Here is a 23,677-nt window from a genome sequence, read left to right on the forward strand (position 1 = left end):
ATAAAATACCATCAGATATAGCTCCCTGAATGTCATTATAGGACAGAAGAATAGAGCAATTAGCAAATAGCTGTGCTGCTCTAAAACTTGCCAATTTACTTGGTAGCTTCTAATTATTGTTAACTTAGCTATTGTGTTCCTATGGAACTAAGTATGGAACTAAAGCTAAACTTTTTATCAGGTAAATTTAGACTTTTTTACAGTTAATCTTAACTGTTGTCGTCAAAATAGCTTGCGCCATCCTCATAAGGGTGACGTTATCTGTTTGTGACATAAAGTGATCGTGTCTCTTCAGAAGACTTGAATTTAACCACTCCATTCATATGGATTACTTTTACTATGTGTTTATGAACATGACATTTTGTCATATATGTCAAAAGAAAAACAGAAGACAAAGAGAAAATCACTCACTGTTTTTGACTGAACAACTTTTAAAAGGTAGCTTGAATCATAGAGAGAGATCCTGTTCTCCTCTCCCATTGCTTTCAGAAGGAGACTAAAGGAATATCAGTATCATAATAAGCTTTAAAAAGACTATAAGTCTGTTGGCTTTGACAAGACAACCAATTGTTTTGGGTGTGTTGGTTAAAAAATTAGATCAAGAATAAACTAATCCGTACACCAAATATGGTGTCAGACAATTCTGGTAAGAGGAAACCCCAGATAATGCCTTTCACTCCCTCCTTTCCCATTCTCATTCGCAATTCTCTCATTATCATTAATATGGATTTTTTTATGTAAATAAAAAAGCATGTGAATATAAACTATATAAATATTTTTTTTTCATAAAATCAAAGGCTCTTGATTAAATTATTACTTTTGAGTCATGGTTTGAAGACATACATGTTGTCAACATAACTGAATCCATGTGGGATATTGACACAAAAAAAATGGAAACCTAAAAAATGTGCTTCATGTGGTAACATCTAAATTAATTGATTTTATTTGAATAATAAAAAAAAAATGTTATTTAACATTACTGAATCAACCTAAATATTATTAAGTTACACCAACAAAGCTAAATTTAAGGGTACGATCAGGAAGAAATAGCCTAGCTCTTTAATGTAACAACATGCTACCACTTTTTACAGTGTTGAGATACAGAGCTTTAATTTACTTTAATGTTAGTCTACTATGTATAGCTCTCTTTATTTTACTCTGTCTATAATATGCTGAGCAAAGAAAAAAAACAAGTATTTGAATTCCGTAAGTAATAAATTCATGATTTATTGTTAGACTATAGATAAACGAGATGTTAATCTTTAATATAATAATAAATTTGTAAGGTTTCATTCTGAAAGCACAGAAATTATGAATAAACAGATATGCCATTTGTAGTTTTCGCTATCGTTGATTATCTGTTCCTGTCATGTCTTGGGGTTATGCTAAAATAAAAGGAGCCATACAACAGTAATGTGCTCTGTAATGTATCTGGAAACAATTTCAGCTACTTTGTATTAACGCATGTTAAAGGGGCGTGTGTAGCCTACTTATTGAAATTTCTGCAATCACCCAAATCGTGTACGCGCATTCACCGGCAGCTCTGAACCAGAGCCGTTCTGAACATCACCATAAGCGTGTGCGCGCAGAGAAGAAATAGCCTAACGGGACAACGGAGACGCGGTGGTTTTGGTAAAACCGCGAAACGAAGTGCTCTTCTGAATGAAAATCAGATGTTTGTTTGTTTTTTCAGGTTATTTTTACGACAATGTGCGACGCCTCTTGCTGATGTTCCAGCTTTCGTTATTATCTGCTCTCGCTCGTCTGCGGAAGATCCGTAATTGAGATCTTGACAGCATTACAGCCGGTGAGAGGTGCACCGGATATGCTATTTATACCCAGACACATTGAGCAGCAATAATGCGAATTGTTGATATTGTCATAGACATTTACTTTGCCATGTAATCGCAGTCGTCTCGCCAGCATTCTTGCACGGAGAGCGGAGGTGGAAAGGAACAGAACGGGGTTTTTTTTTTTTCTTTTTTTTTTTTCTTTTTTTCATTCACCGAATGCATTATCATAACAACGCTCCAATCGATTATTTAATTGTTTCATTATCAATTCTGATGTGACAAAGGACGTACTGTATTTGGTAGGCTAAATCAAATCAAGGAAGGACACCGCTTACGTCTTTACTACTTCAAATCAGACAAATCTTTATTTATCTCCAGTCAGTGGACTCGCGGCAGAAGCGCATTTCTGAGGGTACCGGTGGGGTAGATAGGGGGAGATAGAGACGCCGGAAATAGCAGAAACAAATCACAGGAGAGTAGACGGTTGGGAGCAAGCGAGAAAAAAAAAAAATGCTACCTTCGCAAGAAGCCTCAAAGATTTACCATGACAACTATATGCGTAACTCTCGAGCAATCGGTGTCCTGTGGGCCATCTTCACCATCTGCTTCGCTACCATCAACGTGGTAGTCTTCATCCAGCCTTACTGGATCGGGGACAGCGTGAGTACACCACATGCCGGTTACTTCGGGTTGTTCCATTACTGCGTGGGTGACGGTAACTCGAACCGGGAGCTGATTTGCCAGGGAACATTTTCCGACTTCAGTTCCATCCCGTCCGGCGCGTTTAAGGCGGCCTCTTTCTTCGTGCTGCTGTCCATGGTGCTCATTTTGAGCTGCATCGGCTGTATGGCGCTCTTCTTCTTCTGCAACACCGCCACCGTCTACAAAACCTGCGCTTGGATGCAGTTGCTTTGCGGTGAGTATTTTTTATTACTGACGGTTTTTGTTGGAAATAGATACATCTAGAATACGGCATGTATCTTTTCCTCAAAACCAATGTAAACGGTTGTTGTAAGAACTGATATGCTTGTTTATTTGAATTGAGCTCATTGTGGGTGCGTGTGTTTTCAGGGGGTTCAATAAAGCTGCCTTCTAGATCATGCCTTCTAGATCTGAGGTAGCGCAGAGGGTTACTGTGTGTGTGTGTGTGTGTGTGTGTGTGTGTGAGAGAGAGAGAGAGAGAGAGAGAGAGAGAGAGAGAGAGATATTAATATTACAAAATGTACTGTTGGTTATTTCTCCCTTTTTTCCCAACAGAACAAACAAAAAACAATAAAGCACTGTGTTGAACCTCCTTTTATGTTTGCAATATTTAATGCTGTTCATTTCCACATGGCAGTGTTCTGATTTGCTCTAGTAGACAAGAAATCTTCTATTACTATTTTCTATTCCCTGGAATGGGGAAATTTAACGTTGTGAAAAAATGATAAGCCTGTGCAAAACAGGTCTTCCACCATGCTGATTGTTGTGTTCTGAACATTTGTTGTGTTAAGCTATTTCAATTACTTTTGTTTGATTTGTTCATTGCAAACAGCTGAAAGTCTGTACATTTAGCAAACAAACCTTATTTGCAATGAGGGTGAAATAATTTCGATTACAACTGTAGGGTTTCAGCATCAGCCATAAGTGGCAATTATCTGGGTCCAAGCTTTTGTTTGGAGAACATCACTTAAACAGACAAATTTGAACAAATCGATCCTGTGGATATAATTGTTTTGGTGTCAGTATCCAACTTCCTTGATCAGAGTAAAGGGATTTATTAAGCTATAGTAAATAATTCAAGATATATCATTTTGATCGACAGCAGTGGTCCTTAAGGCAAAGTTGTTCAGAGTGAGCAGGCAAATCATATGATATGAATTATTTGTGACAAACACTTTGAAGTATATGCATGTATAACATGATATGGTATTGACTGGTGGCCATATTTTTTTTATTATATACATTACTTTTAGGTTTGGAGGGTAGGGGGCAGGCAGACCATGATATTGGGTATTCAACTTTATAAGTTTCACACTGTACATTCACAAAACCTGTTTAAAAAAAAAGCTTGTCTCACTCTTGCACATCAGTTGTTCTTGAATGTAACTACCATCTGAGTGTACCATAGGTTTGTCCTGAACAGACTTTTTGGACCATATAACAGTAAGATTATTTTAAGCATTATTAAAAATATTAAAAATGGTATATTCTTCACTCCAATTAGGATGTTTTCCACCACAGTTTGACATTTAGTTTTTCCCCCAAACTGAAAAGAAATACATCACGTGAAAGTTTCTGACTATACAAAGCATGTGAATATTTATTGAGGCAAGGGACGTTCTGACTATTATTGGTTAATTGTTTGTTGCTAAACAATTGGCCATTGTATATTCAGCCACAGAATAAAAAATAAAAAAAGGTAGTTGCGACTTTTTATCTCAAAATTCTGACATTTTTCCAAGTTTAGTTCTCACTATTCAGACTCACAATCACTAGTTTATATCTCACAATTGCGAGAAATAAAGTCAGAATTGTGAGATAAAAAGTTGTGATTATCTTTTTTATTTTTTATTCCGTGGAGGGAACAATCTTCCATATGGGGGAGCCCATCTTCCTTTGGTAAGGCATATCAAAACTAGCAAAACTGTCAAAAATCTCACAACTACATACAGATAAAGTCACAATTTTGACCTTTTTTCTCGCAATTCTGACTTTATTTTCTCATAATTGTGAGATACATATTTGCAATTAATAAAAGGTAATTGTGACATTTTAATGTCACAATGAGTTTATAACTCGCAATTCAGACTTTTTGTATCTCAGAATTGTGAGATATAAACTTGCAATTATTTTGCAAGCTTCCATACTCCCAGGTGACTTTTCAAGGATTTTTCCTTAAATATTTAAACATCTCTAAACATCAAGAGTTTTCTCTTGCCACTGTTGCATTTGGTTGCTGTTTGGTCACTGGGGTAACTTGAGATGTAACTTCATGAATGTAAAATCTTCATGAAACTGATCAGGGTAAGAGATAAGAGTGGGACTGCTGGAGCCTGATCTAGGATGATCTGAGAAATGCGCCTGACTGTCAAATGGGTTGCCCAGGGCAATTCTGTAGTACATTCTGTCATGTAGCCTTGGTTTTCATTTCTGTAAAGAAAGGGTTTTATGATGTCATATATGGCATCTGCTTTGCAAAGAACAGTTTTCAGCATTTAGAAAAAACTCAGCTGGTGTACTGGGCAACATTTGTTTTCTTTCCTTGTCTTTCCTGTCCTGTTTGACCATGTGAGTGTTTTTAGTCTTAAGTTTAACTTAACTTTGGATGTGTATACATCACATATTATAGCCTACATTAATTCAGTTACCACATGTTTTTATCCTTAGCAAATTATCTGTGTCACTGTATGCCAGGCAGTGAAGTGCACATACAGTATAAGGCAATTATTAAAGTGAATGGTTTCTTTTTAAATATGTACCTAACCAGCTATGTTTAAAACTCTGTGGTGCAAAAGTGACAGGTGTACGCTGTTGTCCAGGACATATCAGGACACGTTTTGTTTATACTATAAATACAATGTAGTCACCTTTGTTTCTTAAAAACACTGAATGTGGTTAGCATGACTGGATCACAATGTTTTATACAGTACTTGAAATTTTAGATTAAGGAAATGTAATCTTTGGAAATGTTTATTTTTTATTTTTTTATTAATAACTAAAACTGTTTCACCGACATTTTTTACTCTGAACAGAACGTTAGGTTACTTGCGTAACCCCAGTTCTTCGCATATCTTCTTCACCGTGTAGTATCGATAAAACGATAACAATAATTATCGCGATATAATTTTTCTCGATAAAACGATATCAAGAGTTCGATAAATGTTCGATAGTTTATGCGCCAAAAGCGGAACGAAACTCATTTGAACCGCGCGCCAAACGGCAGCGCAGCGCGAGCTCACTTGAGCCGATGCGTTTACTCTGATCGCTCTCGTCACGAGATCTAGTGAGAAGCGCTTGAATTCAGCGAAGAACACAATGTCTCAGTGATTTAAACCAGTTTAAAGGCAGATGAACCAGCGCTGACAAACAGGAGAAACACTGTGTGCAGAAGGCTTTTCCGTCTACAAATTCCCATCATTTACCATGGATTTACTGTAACGTTAGCCTAGTAATATTAACTGCACCATGAAATGTGGGTTATACATATTTAATTGTATTATATTATTAATGTAGACAATGTATTAAAGGACTGATGGAATATAATTACAGTATTTAATAATGTATTTAGGCTACTGTTTTTCATACAAATACCATAGAAACCATAAAGTTACATTTTGCCATGATAGTGAGGTTATCATGATCTAAATGCATGATACTGGATGACCAATGGTTAAGTTTAATAAAACTCAAGCAGTCAGAATATTACATTTTACCAAATAAAAATTAGCACATGCAGAAACTAAGAAATTGTCCAATAAAGATATTTATTTTGTTAAGGAAAAATGACAAATGTTTGAATGTTCTACCTCAGATTTGTGAAATGTTCACCAGTTTGGCAAGTCCTGATATGTTCTGACAATAAAGAGTAGTTTAAAAACCACAATAGGGGTTATGCGCAACATTCTTCCGGGTTCTACAAAACAGGTTTAACTACTTCCGGCCGTCAGCTACTGAGGTAAACACAGCGTAGTAATGGCGACCTTCTATAGCCCGTGTTTACAGGAGCTGCCCCTAATATCAATTTCAGATGTAGGCTACACCGTATTGCCAAACGGACATCCAGAGCCCAGAGTACTCTGTTAGACAAGGGATTTAAGTTTTACTCATTTATTCATAATTATGAAGGTATGTAGTATAATTATGTAGCTTTTGCTAATGGCACCCAATATAGCGTTAGCTAACTATCAGTAAACAGTTAGTTAGTTTAGATTTGCATGCTATCAGTAGTTTAGCCTTTTATTTTTGCTCGCAGACGATTAAAACAATCAAATGAAGACTGCATTTTAGCGATGGGGTTATAGTACCAACAGTATAATTACTACGATGTCCTGTGTGTTTATGCTGGTCAACCTTCAATTATGTATTATTGACCCGCGGCGCCCCTTCCCGTTCCTGTCTGAGGTCTCGGTGTGCTCGGACCCTCTCCCCCGCCATCCAGCGGGCTCCCTTGGGGGGCCGGGTCCCCGGTCTCGCCGGCGCCGAGGCGGGCTCTCCGGGGACCAGTGGAATCCGACTGTTTAATTAAAACAAAGCATCGCGAAGGCCCACGGCGGGTGTCGACGCAATGTGATTTCTGCCCAGTGCTCTGAATGTCAAAAGTGAAGAAATTCAATGAAGCGCGTGTAAACGGCAGGAGTAACTATGACTCTCAATTTTCCCCGACACAGAGCAGATCGGCACACAACAAAAACTGCTGTTCGGCTGTTCTCGTTTCTGAAATTTCAACATTCGTGTCATTTTAATTAAAACAAATACACTAAAGTTTGATCAGAAATAAGAATTTTATTATAATAAGCGAACATTAACAGTTACCTCAGAGATCACCTACCGCTGCAGATGTGTACGAAAGTGAAAAGCGGAAATGCTTAGACCTGTTTTCCGATTCGAACGCTGGGCGCTCTGCATAACCTCTATTAACGCTCTGGTTTCTACAACTTTCACTTAGGAGCAAAAATCTGCCTTTAAACTTGAAAGAAAGAAAGATTTGACATTTATCGTGATAATTATCGATATCGACTGATATAAAAAAAATTATCATGATTTTTTTTTTGGGCCATATCGCCCAGCCCTACCGTGTAGTCTGCAAGGAGGCTGGTGAGGTGAGATACCTCACTTCTGTAATCAGAGAACCGGGGTTACGCAAGTAACCTAATGTTCCCTTTCGAAAGGGAACTCGCTCTGCATCAGAACGCTATGGGAACGCCTTCGTGTGAACCGGTGTCTGAAACGCTTATCTAATCACAGCAATCCTATTGGCCGGCCACAGCCTATGACATCATCACTAGTGTGACCCAGAAGTATATAAGAGAAGCCTGGAGAGCTTTTTCGTCTTCAGGGACTGTTTTGTTTGTACGCTTAAACCTGAAAACTTCAAAAAGGTAATCATGGCTTGTGAAAAACGCTTCAGGAAGTGTGTGCATTTGTCTCTAAGATATTGATACTTGATAACACACAACTTGTGTGTTTATTGTTTGGGCTCAGAGCATGCACGATCAGTTCCTGAGGGATCTGCTTGTGCCACTGTGAGTTTTTTTCCCTTGAGAAAACTCCACTCTCGTCTGCTCTCTTCTCGAGGGAAGAGGGACAGACATCTGTTCCAGGCGATTCAGGTCCCGCTCGCGCTGAGGCAGAGTAGAGACTGGAATCGTGGGTTTTTTCAGAAGGAGCTCGCTGAGGAGGTTCAGAGAGTTGTTAATCTCTCACGCCCTTCAGAGACTCGCGAGAGTGAGCTGCAGGATGAGGATGTGTTGTCACTAACATCCTCTGATCCAGCAGCGAGTGCTCTGCTGTGTATAAAAACAACCAGCCCAAGAGAGCAGGAGATGGCTGATGAGGGTGAAGAGGAAATACAACCCAAACCCTCACAGCCACCCTGCACCGTGTATGTTAAGCTGTTGTGTGTTATGGAATGTGCTTCAACAAGGCTTCTGCTGTCGTTGGAGCACATGAGGGAAGAGAACGCTCGTGACAGACTTGATGAATGGTTTCTTTCCAGCCATAAAGCTCCAGCTCTCATGAGCCTTCCATTCCTGCCGGATCTACACAATGAGATCGGAAAGCCATGGAAGAACTCGTATTCAGCACGTATTCATCGCCATCAGCGAACTATGCTGATGATGAGGGGATGCACGAACACGGGTATGTGTCGATGCCCCAATTGACGAGATGTTTGCTAACTATCTCAAGGCTGGAGAGGCATCGACACTAAGTGCTCCGGCCCTGCCTCTTAAGCCACTAAAATATGACAGCACGCTTAAATAGCAGGGCATACGTGGTGGCGGGTCTGGCTGGTGATGCCTTGCACCCAATGACGGTATTGCAAGCATACCAGGCTGATCGGCTGACAGATTTGAAGCATTTCAATCTCTTACCCCAAGTGCTTCTTGTATCAGCCTGAGGCTGGACCTATTATGAGTTATTCCTTCAATTTGGAACCCTTCTGTAGGTCTGGCGTCGGGTTTGGTAGTAAGTCCGCTCTTTCGTGCTCTTATGGTGATAGGCCTCCATTTTGTGAATGTCATTTAGGCCATCGCTCTGTGGGCAGCAGATTGAGCTCTGTAGGTCTTCTCCCTTTACGTGAGTTTTTAGTAAGGTTGAATAATAGGCCACGGTCCCCTGTTAGGAAGTATTAAGGGGGTGTTAAATATGGTTTTCATAGGATGGTGAAATTAGGGCCCTGAAGTTCCCATATAGGTAGGCTATGCATACCCTTCCCATAGGCCTCCTCTTATGTTAGAGTCGTCAGGCTTATATAATGGGTAGTGCCAAACTGTAGTAGTGAACACGTTGGCTGTATGGAAAATTCTCTAGTGAGGCCACCGTTCATCCGAGCACCTAATAGACATTTCTTTTTGTGTGAGATGGCTTTCATCCCTATCGGGAGTTATTCTATTGAGGCCACCGCTCTGTTAAACTCCAGATAGAACTACAAAGTCAAGCATTGGCCCTCTTCGGGCCACCTTGATAGCCACCTTATACTAGAGCAGCAGTTCTCCTCTCACTTTAGAGAGTCGTTGAGATTATAGCTCTGAACTTCAGTCACTTTATATCTGGCTTAGGCTTAGTAACTTGGAAATTGGAAATTGGGTATTCCTGTAAATCTAGTTGTTCCTAGTACTGGCCTCCTCTTACTACAAGAGTCGTCTAGCCAAGGCCCGCCTTTTGCACTAGGTGTAAAAATGCTAGTGGTGTTACAGGGTAGATAGCAGCATAGGTAGCAAGCTATATTCAAAAAGCCTCCCATGCAGATATATCATGGGCGTTGTCAGGCCTTTTCTCTCTAGAAAGTAAGAAGCACTATGCTCAGGCCTTCGCCCTTTAGAGCTGAGTATTGTAGCTAGTTTATCCAGCTAGGCCTTAAAATTTACAAAGGTCTCCATAAATACCTTATTGTGGCCTCCATTTCCTTGGGTTTAGTAGAGAATGTAAAATGTGTCTTGAAAAAATACATGCTGATAGTACTTCCCTTGTTAGGGTCTTTATTTGGAGTACTTTGCTACCCATAGCTCATATGATATCACCCTTCACCACCCAGGCTCAGGTAGAGACAGATTAGTTACTCCCTCCCACTTGGGATGGTTGAGTATGCTCCCTAAGAGCCGAAGTACTGCCTGGGCTGATGCCCTTGACATTCGAAGATGTAGGCCTTAAAGTAGGCCTCCTCGATAATCCGGTAGCGTAAGATTGTACTCCCCTTGCTTTAAAGGGTCCATAGCACTTTTGCTGAGTACACTGCCTGTTGGCAATGTGAAATAAGTATAACCAGGCCCACAGAGATGTCTGTGAGAGCACCTGACTTATGTAGCTAGCTCTGCTAAAAGTCCCGCTATCAAGTAGTTAGGCCTTGACAGGCCCCCTTGAAGGTGGATCCCCAACGAGTAGCCCAGAGCCTAGTCAATACTTTTCAGGTTTGAGTATAGTGTTCCAGAATCTATCTGAGGATCGTTCTGCATGAATATTTAGCTCCATAAATCTGGTCGGAAGGTCAAAGGACTCTCACGAGGCCTCCCTGTTAGATCAGCCCTAGAGCTGGAGGTGCTCCCCTGTTAGGGTCCCTTTCAGAGTGCCCAGCCTCCACATGGCTTTGAAGCACTGTGTAGATCCAGGATTGGGTAGAGTTACTCCCCTCTTCTCAAGAGTTAGAAAGCGCTATGCTGAGTTCTACTCTCCATGATGCCCGTCTCTATGATCCGGTCTGTGAGCGATCACTGCCACTATCTGCAGTCCTCCCTATCGGATGCCTCCACAAGTGAGGCAAAATATGTTAGAGACTCTGTTTAGGAAACAGACAGGTTGTTGACAAGACTAGGTCATTAAATTAGACCAGGTCAGTCTCCCTGGTGGCATGTGGGGTTGACTTCATGTCCCCCTCAGAAAGTGACTGGACGGGACTCCTTTGGAGCTCCTGGCCATATTCCCTTAAAGGAACCCCTTCCACAGAAGGGGAACGTCTCAGGTTACGACTGTAACCTATGTTCCCTGAGAACAGGGAACGAGACACTACGTCTTTTCGCCATTCCTCGGGATGCCTGCTGAACAGTCCCTTCAGATGATAAGTTGTTGACAAGTTCTCCAGGCTCTCCTTATACTTCCGGGTCGCACTAGTGATGATGTCATAGGCTGTTGCTGACCAATAGGATTGCCGTGATTAGATAAGCATTTCAGACACCGGTTCACGCGGAGGCGTTCCCCATAGCGTTCTGACGCAGTATCTCGTTCCCTGTTCTCAGGGAACATAGGTTACAGTCGTAACCTGAGACGTTCTGTGGAAGGGGTTCCTTTGAGACGTTCTTTTTCTAACATATGTTCGGTATCTCACTATAGGATATAGACCACTCCCGTATTGCTGTATGAACAGACGCAACATTGAAGGTGGCAACAAGTGGACTTGGTTCTGACACTAAAGTAAAACCTGTGCCCTTATAAGCCTAGATTAAAACCCTAAAGTGAACAGGCATGTGCAAAGTGCTACATAGCGAGGTCAGTGAACCCATGAAACATGACAGAGTGAGCCAACGATGGCTCGGTCACATCCAATCTATAATATCTCACAAAAGTGTGCGGTGATGCTCAGCTTTCCGCAGCACAAATGTCCTGAATAGAAACACCCCTGAACAGCGCCCAGGAAGTAGCCATTCCTCTAGTGGAATGAGCTCGGACCCCTGGTGGAGATTGTACATTTTTGTCCTTGTAACACATTACAATTGCATTCACCACCCAATGAGAGAGCTGCTGACGCAAAATAGGTCTCCCCTTGAAATTGTCAGCCCACGAGACAGAGAGCTGACTGCCCTTTCGTAACACACTTTTTCCTCTGTGCGTAAGTGTGCAGAGCATGTACCAGGCACAGACAGTTTAACTGGTCTTGGCTGCAAACTGCATACAGGAAGAATGTACAGACAAAGCATATTCACTCACCCGCTTTGCTGTAGTGAGAGCCAGCAGTAAAGCTGACTTTAAAGAAAGACGCTGTAAACCAATACTCAGTAATGGTTCAAAAGGAGGATGGGAGAGCATGTCATAAATCGACATATCAAGGGGTGCTGGCTTATCATTCCTGAATCCAACCCCACATGACATGCTGAAATGGCTGAAGGATAGACCTTTATGGTCGAAAAGGCTCTAACTTTATCTAATAGTTCCAGCAGAAAACAGAGAACATTCAATACAGAGCATAAGAATGAGATGATTCGTCTCTCTGCACACCATCATTCAAAAACTCTCCGCTTATGATCATACAGATCATACAGTAAAGCAGGGGTCACCAAACTTTTTTCTCTGGGGGCCACATTATCATTCCTGACTGTGATGGGGGGCCGGGTCCAGGTCAGCTATATAACATAGAATTGTATGACCCAGACCAAAATGACCACCAGCAGGCCTCATTGTGTAGTAGAGATTACTAGCCTGGCACAGCCATCCCCACTACTATATCCCCACTACTATATCAACACTTGATTCCTGGCACATATTTGTTTATCTTTACTAGTGGTTTGCAAAAGTTGTAATCGAGTCTTCACACTTTGTTTTAATTAAAGTTATTCTTCACAAATAATCGTTGGTCCACTATTCTTTGAAAACTCTGCACTCTCTGGGGCTGTTTACACCTGGCCACTTCATGCGTTTTCTCAGATCGGATAGCTATCCGATCGTGAAAAGACCAGGTGTAAATGCCCTCTGAAACGCATTCGAGACGGATTTGAATCCGATCGCTCAAACCACTTCAGGAGGTGGTCTGGGCCGCATTCCAGACGAAACTGGACAAGTGTAAATGCATCTGGTTGTTGAAACCACATATGTAAATTGTTCTCCTCCCAAAAATGCTAAAATATAAACGTGTGAGAGCGTGTTATAGGCTATATGTCATGTTATAGCCAGTTATGACGACGCTACTGGAACACGCGCGTCACCGCAGATGAGCAGCTGAGCATCTATTCATCAAGCCAACGTGCAAACTATCGCAAATCAAAGTGAAAGTAAATCGCAGACGCTTAACACACAGTCATCATCATTAAAAGTAAAGAAACGAAATGATCTTACCAGGGCTGTTACTGCTCTCTCTTATTGCGGTCATTGATTTAGACATTTTAGCTGATGATCAATAAAATGCAGCTCATATCTGTTGCTTTCGTGACGTGCACTCCATTAAATCTGCATATAGCGCGGGAATTGAAGATCGGATTTAAATCCGTTTCGCAAAAACACATTTAAGTGACCAGGTGTAAATGGAATCGTTTTGATAAATCAGATAGCTATCCGATCTGAGAAAACGCATGAATTGGCCAGGTGTAAACAGCCCCTCTTTTAGGCGTGGAACGGTACAGAAGTCACGGTTCGGTTCATACCTCGGTTAAGACATCACGGTTCGGTACGAGTTCGGTACAATGAAGGGAAAAGCAAAACAAAAATGCAGAAGGCTTGTGCATGTCTCAGGCTGGACCACCAAAAGAAAAATAAATGTATTAAACCTTGTATTTTAAAAAAAAAATAAGTTTTATTAATAAAGTAAAGGCATAGAACCAGTTTATTTGTAGTGCACTGACAATAGTTTTATATAATTAGTTCATTAATAAAAATACCTTGATATTTTTGGTAATTGTACCTGAATGAATTGAAAATTAATCTGCTACGTTTCATGTTTTTATGTTTCCACTGTTCGATCGCGGCCGCGCCTCATACACACACACACACACCGATCACGGCCGCGCCTCACACATACACACACACACACACACACACACAAATATAAGTAAACACTTTACGAGTTTTCGATCGCACCCACACCTCTCTCTCAACATATTCCAGCATAGCAATATTTACATCGCAGCCTGCTTCAGAGGTAAGGCGGAGCTACAGATTAGGTGTCCCTAAAGAATCCGCGTATCTAACAGTAGTTCCGCATTACATTAATTAAATTGCACGCGAGTTTTATTTATTTTTATACCGTGTATTCTCCGTGTAAATGTATGCACCAAACCGTGACGCCCATACCATGACGACTTTTGGGGATTGCCTCATAGGGCCGGTTCAAGTAGTAGGGGGCAGAGGGGCTGGGGGGCCAGTCAAAGGGGGGTGGCGGGCCTGAGTCGGCCCGCGGGCCTTAGTTTGGTGACCCCTGGCGTACAGCAACGCATCAAGCCATGGGTGGACTAGAGCATCCACACCCAGTGGTGCATCTTCTCCCACTTGGGAAAAGAACAGAGGGCACTGCGTGTTTTCACGTGATGTGAAGAGATCTACGGCAGCTTGTCTGTATCTCAGCCACATCTGACTCTCCACCTATGGGTGGAGTGTCCATTCTCCGTACATGGGATTTCCCCTGGACAACAAATCCACCCCCTGTTCATTATTCTCGGTACATGCGTGGATCGTAACCAAGTGCTACCCCACACAATTAGTCTCTGCGCTAGACTGTGCAGCTGTCAGAAGCATATACACCCCCCTGTCTGTTTACAGTATGTAAGCCACCACTGTTGTGTTGTCTGTTCTGACCAACACATGAAATCCCTGAAGGAACTGAATGAAGTGGCTTAGCACTAGCAACACTGTTAGTAGCTCCAAGTAATTTATGTGTTTCTCCCTTTGAGATGGAGATCACACTCCCTGTAACGTTTTGCCCTCGAATCATCCCCTGCTATAGGGGAAGCATGGGTGCTTGTTTCCTGCTACTGCAACCCTAAGTATCCTTTCCTGGAACTCAGTCTGAAAACCAGAACAATTAGGGCAGCCATCTGGGTTCGATATAGCAGCTTGGGCATGCTTAACACCCAAGCATGATATGCAGATCGCATGTGGATCTTTCGCCGAAATCCATAAGCCACACAAACACATGCATCTTTTCCCCCATGTTCTCTGCCGTTCTAGCAGTGGCCACCCTCTTAGTTCATCATGACATGTAGGTTTACCACCCCAGAGCAGTGTTATACAGAGTTATTTCTATGAATAAACTCTTATTTTCTCATATCAATCGATCAGAAGATAAGGCTGTTTATTCTCCTATGAGTGGAAAAACTTGCCTTAACACAGACATTTTCCCACTCTAGCAAACGCACTCCTAACAGCAATACATAAGATTTACAGCGTTTGCGACGTTACCGGTTGGTTTCGTTCATAAACTGTTCAGCAGTAAATACAATAATGCATCAGTGACTACAGCTTCCACAATCTTCACGTGGAAGAAAGTGAGAATGACATAGCAGCGGGATGCAGTGAGTTAGATACCAGGGAAGCGGGACTCCCTGATCGCTGTAACGATTGGTGGTGCTTCCACAGTCTGTCACCCCTAAGGCGCTCCCATAGTTGAGATACCGAATAGTTGTTAGAAAGACAACTGCAATTCTATACAAACATTTTTTTTTTTAAATACATATTGCTTTAAAGCAACTTTACAAAAATTCATGATGTTTTTGTTTATAATACCTTGAGGTCAGTCATGTGATATGAATTATTTGTGACAAGCACTTTGGAGTATAGAGCCGTATACATGCATGCATAACATGATATGGTATTGACTGATGACCATATTTTTTTAATTAGACACATTCACTGCTCCGTGTGTGTGTGTTCAATCCTCACTGCTGTGTGTGTGCACTTGGATGGGGGAAATTCAGAGCACAAATTATGAGTACACGTACAGTATTGGCTACACTTCACGTCACTTCACTTTGTCATTGTCACATATAGTCTGTTATGGTTTCTTTTTCCCTGTGTTCCGTTTCTGTTTTGCCTGCCTCCCTAGTTAGTTTCCCTGGCTGTTAATTAGTTCCATATCAGTCAGTCATGTTCAATATTATGTCAGAGACAACTGACGAATTGGGATTTCAAATCTCAATCACATTTGAGTGTGACGAAAACGAAACAAGCCAATGAACATCAGGGAGTGAGATTTGCATTGCAAACCACACTCTGTGAAGCGGGTATGAATGGAAGTGTGCTGAACTCACCCATTCAGCTTTTGCTTCGGAGCCGAGCGTTTCCATCCTTTCGGAGCCGACCATCCCTGTGCACTTCAGCACTAAAAGCTTTTTCCCTAAAAAGATCAAGTTAGTGGCGAGCGTCTTTTTAAAGACATGGGTTATCACTGCAACTGAGCACATTATTCGCCGCTCTGGATGAAGATCAGTTGTCGATAGCTGCATCAGAGAGAGGGCAATTATGCTCTGGAGATGAAGATGACGCTGAGCTTCCCGCTTCACTGGTGTTTTCTCATACTGAATCGGATTCAGAGTTGTTAGCCATGCTTTGCTCGGGCAGAAGCACCCCCTGGCTAAACCTTGAAGTGGTGCAAGATGTCAACAAAGTGCGCTTTCTTGATGCTCCCATCTTACAAGGTGGCCTTTTCAGCAACACTGTCGAGGATGTGCCAAGGGCATCCGTCCCCCTGTGGTAAAAAAAAAAGCAAGCATTCAGCTGCGATGTTGGCGCACGGCAACTTTCTGACAGATATTTGTAGAGATGCAAGCTGGGCGACACCCAACACATTTGCAAGGTTTTACAATCTCTGTGTAGAGCATGTGTCCTCTCATGTACTGGCTACAAGTAGCTAGTCATTGGGGGGGACCCGCTCTGTGTCGCGTTTGCAGCGCCACTCCCCTCTTAGAACGGGATATGTGCGTTTATATGCGCCATAGATGAGTTTCCTACCTGGCGAACCCTGCATGGAGATTCTTCCAGCACCCTCAGAAGTCAGATGCAGCAGAGCTGTCAAATGCTCAGTCTAGCACTCGTGTGTATTGCCCAGAAGGTCAGCCCCTGTGCAAGACTAGGTGCCCATGTGTTGTGATTCGCCTACGGGTGATCCCACATGTATATTCATCCACAGTATGGCTTACCTGTCGGCAAGCCTGTGTCTTTCCCTTGGCAGATACCTTCCATCTGTAGCACTGCCCTAATGGTCAGTCCATATGTGTAACTCCACATGTTACCTCCCTATGGGCAGGATGTGGTCTCCTTAGCATCCACTTGTGTTTAGAATAAGTACGCTTTCCCAGTGTTATTCAAATAGTCTCACTGTGTGGGTAAGAAGGAACAGCAGTGATAATCTCTCTGCGTTAAAGCCCTGTCCTTTCTCCGCCCCAGCAGGTGCGGGGGGATTAGGCGCTGGAAGGGGCACCAATTGTGGCGCTTTGGCAGGGATCCCAATTCGTCAGTTCACTTCTGACGCAACGTCGAACGTGACTGACTAATAGGCAACGTATAGACCTTATGTAGCTCCGCCCCTTTTCAGCGCTGCGCTCATTGTCTTTTGACTTCCGGTCTGTATTTTCACAGCGATTTGCGTGTTTATTAATGAACGGCTCGTTTTAAAATCTTCCCGGTCGATTTACATTTGTTAAGTCATCTGCTTTAAACATTACAGTCCTCATGATAACTTTCGTTAACTTTACATTAAGTAAATCCACTCAAAAAGCTAATTACTCCTGGACAGAAATGCCATATAAATATACAGAGCGACCGCAAAACGGAAGTTCAAAGACAATATTCCAAAGATGGCGGCGCCCTTGTTTCTCTGGTGCATAAGGTCTATAGGTTACTAATGTAACTCCCGTTCCCTGAAGGAGGGAACAGAGACATTACGTTCCATCACCATAATTGCTGTACCACCACTTAAATGGCTGGGACATCATCTCAGCTCCTCAGAGCAAAGGTTGAAGGGGTGAGTTCAGCACGATTCCATTCATACCCGCTTTGCAAATCTCACTCGCCAATGTCAAGTCAAGTCACATTTATTTATATAGCGCTTTTTACAATACAGATTGTTTCAAAGCAGCTTTACAGAGATAACAGGAATATAATGCAAAAAAGTTTGTTTCCAGAAGAAAATAGTGTCACAGTCCAGCTTAAGTAAGTTCAGTGATGTTTCTTTTTTTTTTAAAGTTATTAATTTAGTTAATTTATATTTATATAGCTGCTCTGGAGTAAACCGTGATGTCATTGTCCAGCTCAGTTCAGTTCTTGTATAATAGTGTCAATGCAGGCAGATCAATATTATTGTTGAATATTAAATTAAATGTTAAATTTTATGTCCCCAAGTTACTAAGCAAGCCAAGCCAATGGCAACAAAGGTGGAATCAGGTCGGAGAATGGAGGAAAAAACCTTGGGAGAACCCAGGCTCAGTCGGGGGGACAGTTCTCCTCTGGCCAATGAACGAACAGTGTATGATTATGATTCAGGCTGCATTATAGGTCAGAAGTCAGACTGGTTTGGAACAATCAGAATATTATCCAGTTCCATCTGGTTTAAGATTAGAGTCATCACACCGGGATGGAGACGGGTTTGTTGAGGATCAGTGCTGATGGCTGTTGTGTCGATGAGGCCTTCGATGAGAGTCTAGTTGACACAATCTCTGCTGACACCCACCCTGACAACCGGATCCGGCTGACTACATCATGCGTTGTGGTCGTGTCTAGGCGCAGGTCCTCCATCTGGTCTGGATATGGCCTGGATCCAGCTGATTACAGTAAACCTCGGAATCATCAGAAAGACTAACATTAGCGTAGATGCCATTCTTCTTATGATGTAACGAGTACATCGGGTGTTATAGGAAGTGTTCCCGGTTCCGGCTGACCTAATGTCCATTGGCTTGTTTTGTTTACACTCAAAGGTGATTGGGCTCTCAGGCGAGATCCCAATCTGCAGTTCACTTCTGACATAATGTCTCCGTTCCCTCCTTAAGGGAACGGTGGTAACATAAGTAACCTAGACATTTTCACACAGCTATTACTGTTCTCCCTGATTACGTTCCCTTTGTATTCAAGCCTTGAGTTAATTCTGTTCAGTGTCCAGTATCGTCAATGTTAATGTGGTTGTGTTTGAACTTTGAATTGTTGTTCCTGTTATCTTCTATGTGTTCCTGGTTTGATTCATAATTAAAGACTTAGTGATATTCATTTGTTGTGCGCTCATTACAGCCATTTTGTGACTGTATTGGGCATAACCCTAATTGTGTGGACATGCCTAATTGTCCACAATTAGCAGTTTAAAGCTGGGCGATAGCATAGTAAAACTTTCAGAAAAAAACTTAAACTTTTCAGTGTAACTTTCAGAAAAACCCTAACAATAATAAATATTTATTATTTTGTTGTTGTTTTTTGTTGTTGTTGTTGTTGTTGTTGTTTGTTATTTCCACTTGGTTTCTGGTCCTTTGTTTGAAATTTTTGATCTTTTCATTTAAGCCTTCAGTGTGATGCCTACTGTCATGACTGTCTATCATCTTTACATAGAGAATAAGTTACAGCGCTGTTGCTGTTGAGTTTCTTTATTTCTTTCTATTTTTGTTTAAGATTTTCTTTATTTCTTTCTGTTTTAAGATTTCTTCAGTTTCTCCCGGTGGACTCTCAGGCTGCCATCTCACACAACCATACTGAGCAGCTGGTCCTTGTCCCCCTGTCTTCTGCTGGTGAACTTGAAACCCTTTTTTGCTTTCTGTCTTGAGATAGAGGTGCAATTATTAACATGCTTAGCTAATGTTCAATTAAGCAAAGCTTTGAGGCGTATCAGTCATCATTTAATTCTGTCAGTCAATCTCATTGATCTCATCAATGTCAATCTGTTTGTAGATTTTAGAATGGTGACATGGTATAACTTTTATGTTCCTTGTAATTACAAGCATTACAACAGTGAATTTAACTTCAAGTGCCTTCAAAACAGTAATTATTTGGAATAAACATATTAAAGACACCATTCAATCAAAATTGACAAATCTTTTTTATATATATTGCAGGAGCTATTAATTATAAATGATTTATCTTACACATTATTTTTTAATTTATCTGTGCACATGGGGGAGGCTGCTCCAGAGGAACTGTACGCGCAGGTTACTGTTGACTGTTGATCGCACAATGGATGTTCTGTACTCGCGTGCTCAAGTTCAAAGCGGCAGTCCAAAACTGAATATAAATCATACAGGCAAAAGTTCAATTTAAGAATGACCACACTGCTGATGTGATCTTATTGCTAGCACTCCTTGCACTTGTGAGTTACCGCAGGCATATAATCAACACGTTATCTTATTGGCAAGGCATATTGGCATAATTTTGTGCTGCTGGTGACAAACAACAAACTCTTGCTTGGATATACTCTTGTGTACTGTATGTTCAGTTTTGTTATTCCTTGTCATTCATTCAATCAATGCTTTATTTTATTTTTAAGCATTATTTTGCTTCGCTTCAGCTATGATAAAGAGACATCTACTCTTGCATTGCATGTGTGTGCATTTTGGGGGCAGAGAAATAAAGGGAGGGGTGTGGTTATTTGGGATGATTTCAAAGATCAACAGTGTTTCTCAGAAATCACTTACTGCACCTTTAGGCTGACTGTTTTTTTTTTTTTTTGTTTTTTTTACACAGTTTATCATCACATTACAAACAAGTATTTGTTATCATATTATTTAAATGTATTATCATAATAGTCATAAACACACTGGTTTGTAGCACAAATATTTTTACTGCATAAATAGTTTTTACTTCACTACGTTATTCTTCTGGTTATCTACCTACAGTATTGCAGCTAATGGATTGGAAGTCTTTCACATCCAAACAAAATCGCTTACTTCCACACCGAAAAATAAGGTGGACAGAATGGTGTATAGAACAAATTCATAAGGCAAAAATTGTAAATAATAAATCGGCTCCATTGTAGGGATGTAGTGTTGACACAGGAGTCGGCCAATACTGAGCCGGCGTTCTGACGTAGAACCCGGAAGAGCTGCTCTGTGTTTACAACGTGAATAGATCAGAGACTGACACAGAAGAGAAGAAATTGTTTAATGAAGTCGTAATTTTGGGGCGGTCTTGCGCACAAAAAGTATTCTTGATGTTGTCGCTTCATAACATTAAGGTTGAACCACTGTAGTCACATGGACTATTTTAGCAATGTCTTTACTACCTTTCTGGGCCTTGAAAGTGGTAATAATGTTGCAGTCTGGGCGGTCAGAAAGCTCTTGGGTTTCATAAAAAATATCTTCATTTGTGTTCAGAAGATGAACGAAGGTCTTACGGGTTTGGAATGACACGAGGGTGAGTAATTAATGACAGAAATTAATTTTTTTAGTTAACTAACCCTTTAACAACTGTGAAGCTTTAGGGGTGTTGATGAACTCGATCTACTCCATATATGTTTTAATCATTGTTCGGAATCCGATCCGGACGTAGTCTTTGACAAAAATGCAATTTTCTCAGCTTTTTGTTTAAAATGTAGATTTTTTTAATGAAACTTACACGTATTCAAGTGTTGATAAAAAAAGGATACATGAAGTTAGAATAAAATGTTTTTGAAATGGAAAGAGTTAAAGTACAGTTAAAGGTATATTTCAAATATAAAAAAATTACCTAAATAGGAACAGGTAGCATACTTAGAGTGCAAAAATAATTTATAAATAGTAAACCATAAGCATGATGTTATGTTCACTGAAATAAAACTTAAGTATACTTGCAGTATAAAACTACTAAACTAGTTGTTTACTGAGAGTATACTTCAAAGTGTACTTTATAAACAAAAAATATTCTACAAGTATTTGACAAGTAAACTATCAGTATAGGCTACCTATAAGTTAACTTGTAGTATAGTTGCAGACGCAGTACAAACGAAAAACTTATTTGTAAACTAAAAAGTGGGCCAATTTAGTCTCAATTAGTATTGAATCAGTACACGGGGAGTTGCTAGACATAAAGCTCTACTGGGGCACAGGTCCCCCATTCTTTGTCTGAGATAGCAACAGTAACTAAGGAGGCCGTGGCTTACCAATAGGTCAATTAAATATAAATTTCATATCCGAAAGAATGATTCATTGTTATCACAAACAATCAAAGACAGCAGTACAGAACACAACAATGTGTTTATTTTCTGTGCTATACAGTGCTGCAGGCAGGGGCGTTTGTTTCAAAAACACCAGGCTGGGTAGTTGGGTAACTTAGGAGGGTTCGGGGGCATGTCTGATGATGTAAATTGTTTATCAAGTCTTACCTCCCTCAAACTCATCATCTCTCCCTTCTGCTTCCCTGTCCCTACTTCGTACAAAGACATTTCTGATGTCCATCTACAGAAGCCAATAATGAATAAAAATAAGATTATTTGTATTATTTACAAACTTTTGTTTCGTCATGCTTTCATAGCCCATAGACATAATAAATACATAGACGCCCTATTGGCCGCTTTGAACCGTTGCTGCGATACGTCAACGCGTCCGCCATTTTGCGGAGGGCAAGACTGCGCTGTAATCAAATGCAAATGAACAGGTGAGCTGCGGTTTTCTGGATAAAAACCAAATAAAATTACATTTATCAACCGATTTCAGTGGTTTGTATGTGGTGTATAAAAAAGTTCAATCTCTAGTTATTTAAAATCTCGATAGTTAGATTTATATATATATAAAAAAAACGTTTAATAAGGAATGGCCAAAGCTCAGCTTGTCAAGCTTGTCATGTATTTGGCTTTTTATTCTTGGATAAGAATTGTGAACACCCCCATACTGAGATATTATTTAATTTTCACATTAAATTAAATAAAGTTTTCTTATTGTGGAAAAAGCATAGGGTAGAGTGGGGGAAAACGCCCCCCTTAAGGAAAATGTGACATTACAGTGAAACAAAACATAAATGTGACTAGAATTGCCATCCCGGTTTTGAGTGACTATGGCAGGAGTTATTCACCAAATATTAAAATTGCTCAGCCTTCATAATTAATTAGTATTTTCACTGAAAATATTTTTGTACAAAGGGGGCGTATTGCCCCAGTGGTGGGGTAAAACGCCCCCCAAGGTGGGGTAAAATGCCCCCTTTCTTACCAACCAGTTTGCTTCATAGATCAACAGCAAAATTAACAGACAATAGTTTTTAATCTCTAAAGGTAAAAGGCAAGTAATGTATCAACATGTATATATATTAATATTTATTTCAGCAATGTCCAAAATAGCCAAATTTAACTACCTTCCATCAGTGAGCTAACTTTGCTAGCAAGCTAGCTAGTTAATGCTCACTTGAGGTAATTTTTTCATGTTTTGTTCAAATATTTAGATTTTACCACCTAGTTATACTGCATTAAGTGTAAAACAAAGGATTTGATAGACAGAAATATTTTATTATAGTAATTATGATAGAGAAACTATGCCCCCAGGGGGGGGGCGTTTTACCCCTCAGCGTAGGGGGCGTTTTACCCCACAAGCTATGAGTTTTTAAAAAAATGTTTAATTTTTAAAATATAATTATATTCCTTATAAATAATGTATGATCTCAAACTACAGACTTCACTATTCATCTATCATACATCACTGTGATATCCTGCAGAACAATATTCTCTTAAACACTTATTTACTAATATCTGAAAATTATAGCATTTACCCTGTAATCCTCTTCTCTTCAAATGTGTCGCTGGTGTCAGCTTCTCCGTAGAGATTTGTATATCCCCGTTATCAACGTAGTGCATAGCAACAGTAAAAATTTATCTTGACTACTTTTAGTGGTTATTTTGGGAAAAACAGGTGGGGGGCGTTTTACCCCAGGGGGGCGTTTTCCCCCACTCTACCCTATTCTGTCATTGACCCGATTTTAGCAATAACAAAGATAACTGATGGATCCTTTATGGTAATACATATGATATGGTACTACAGTGCAATGCAAATAGTAAATATAAGATAAAGAGAGAAGTAGGCTAATAGTAAATAGTTTAGTCAATAAAATAAACAAAC

General features: G+C 40.6%; 1 protein-coding gene across 3 annotated transcripts in view; it reads left to right on the forward strand.

Annotated features, from left to right (window-relative positions):
- The first annotated feature begins 1,527 nt into the window (after positions 1 to 1,527).
- The window catches only part of lhfpl4a (LHFPL tetraspan subfamily member 4a), a 79,944-nt gene continuing 57,794 nt past the window's right edge, over positions 1,528 to 23,677 (forward strand). Inside the window, exon 1 of one of the 3 annotated variants that reach the window (XM_084427007.1) lies at positions 1,528 to 2,709. In XM_084427007.1, the coding sequence (XP_084283133.1) occupies positions 2,304 to 2,709 (406 nt within the window). In that variant the 5' untranslated portion in view covers positions 1,528 to 2,303. The remainder of the gene's footprint in view (positions 2,710 to 23,677) is intronic. The other 2 variants (XM_084427006.1, XM_084427008.1) reach the window with 2 other exon arrangements.

The sequence above is a fragment of the Rutilus rutilus genome (assembly GCF_951802725.1).
Source record: "Rutilus rutilus genome assembly, chromosome: 12".
In the NCBI taxonomy this organism is placed as follows: domain Eukaryota; kingdom Metazoa; phylum Chordata; class Actinopteri; order Cypriniformes; family Leuciscidae; genus Rutilus; species Rutilus rutilus.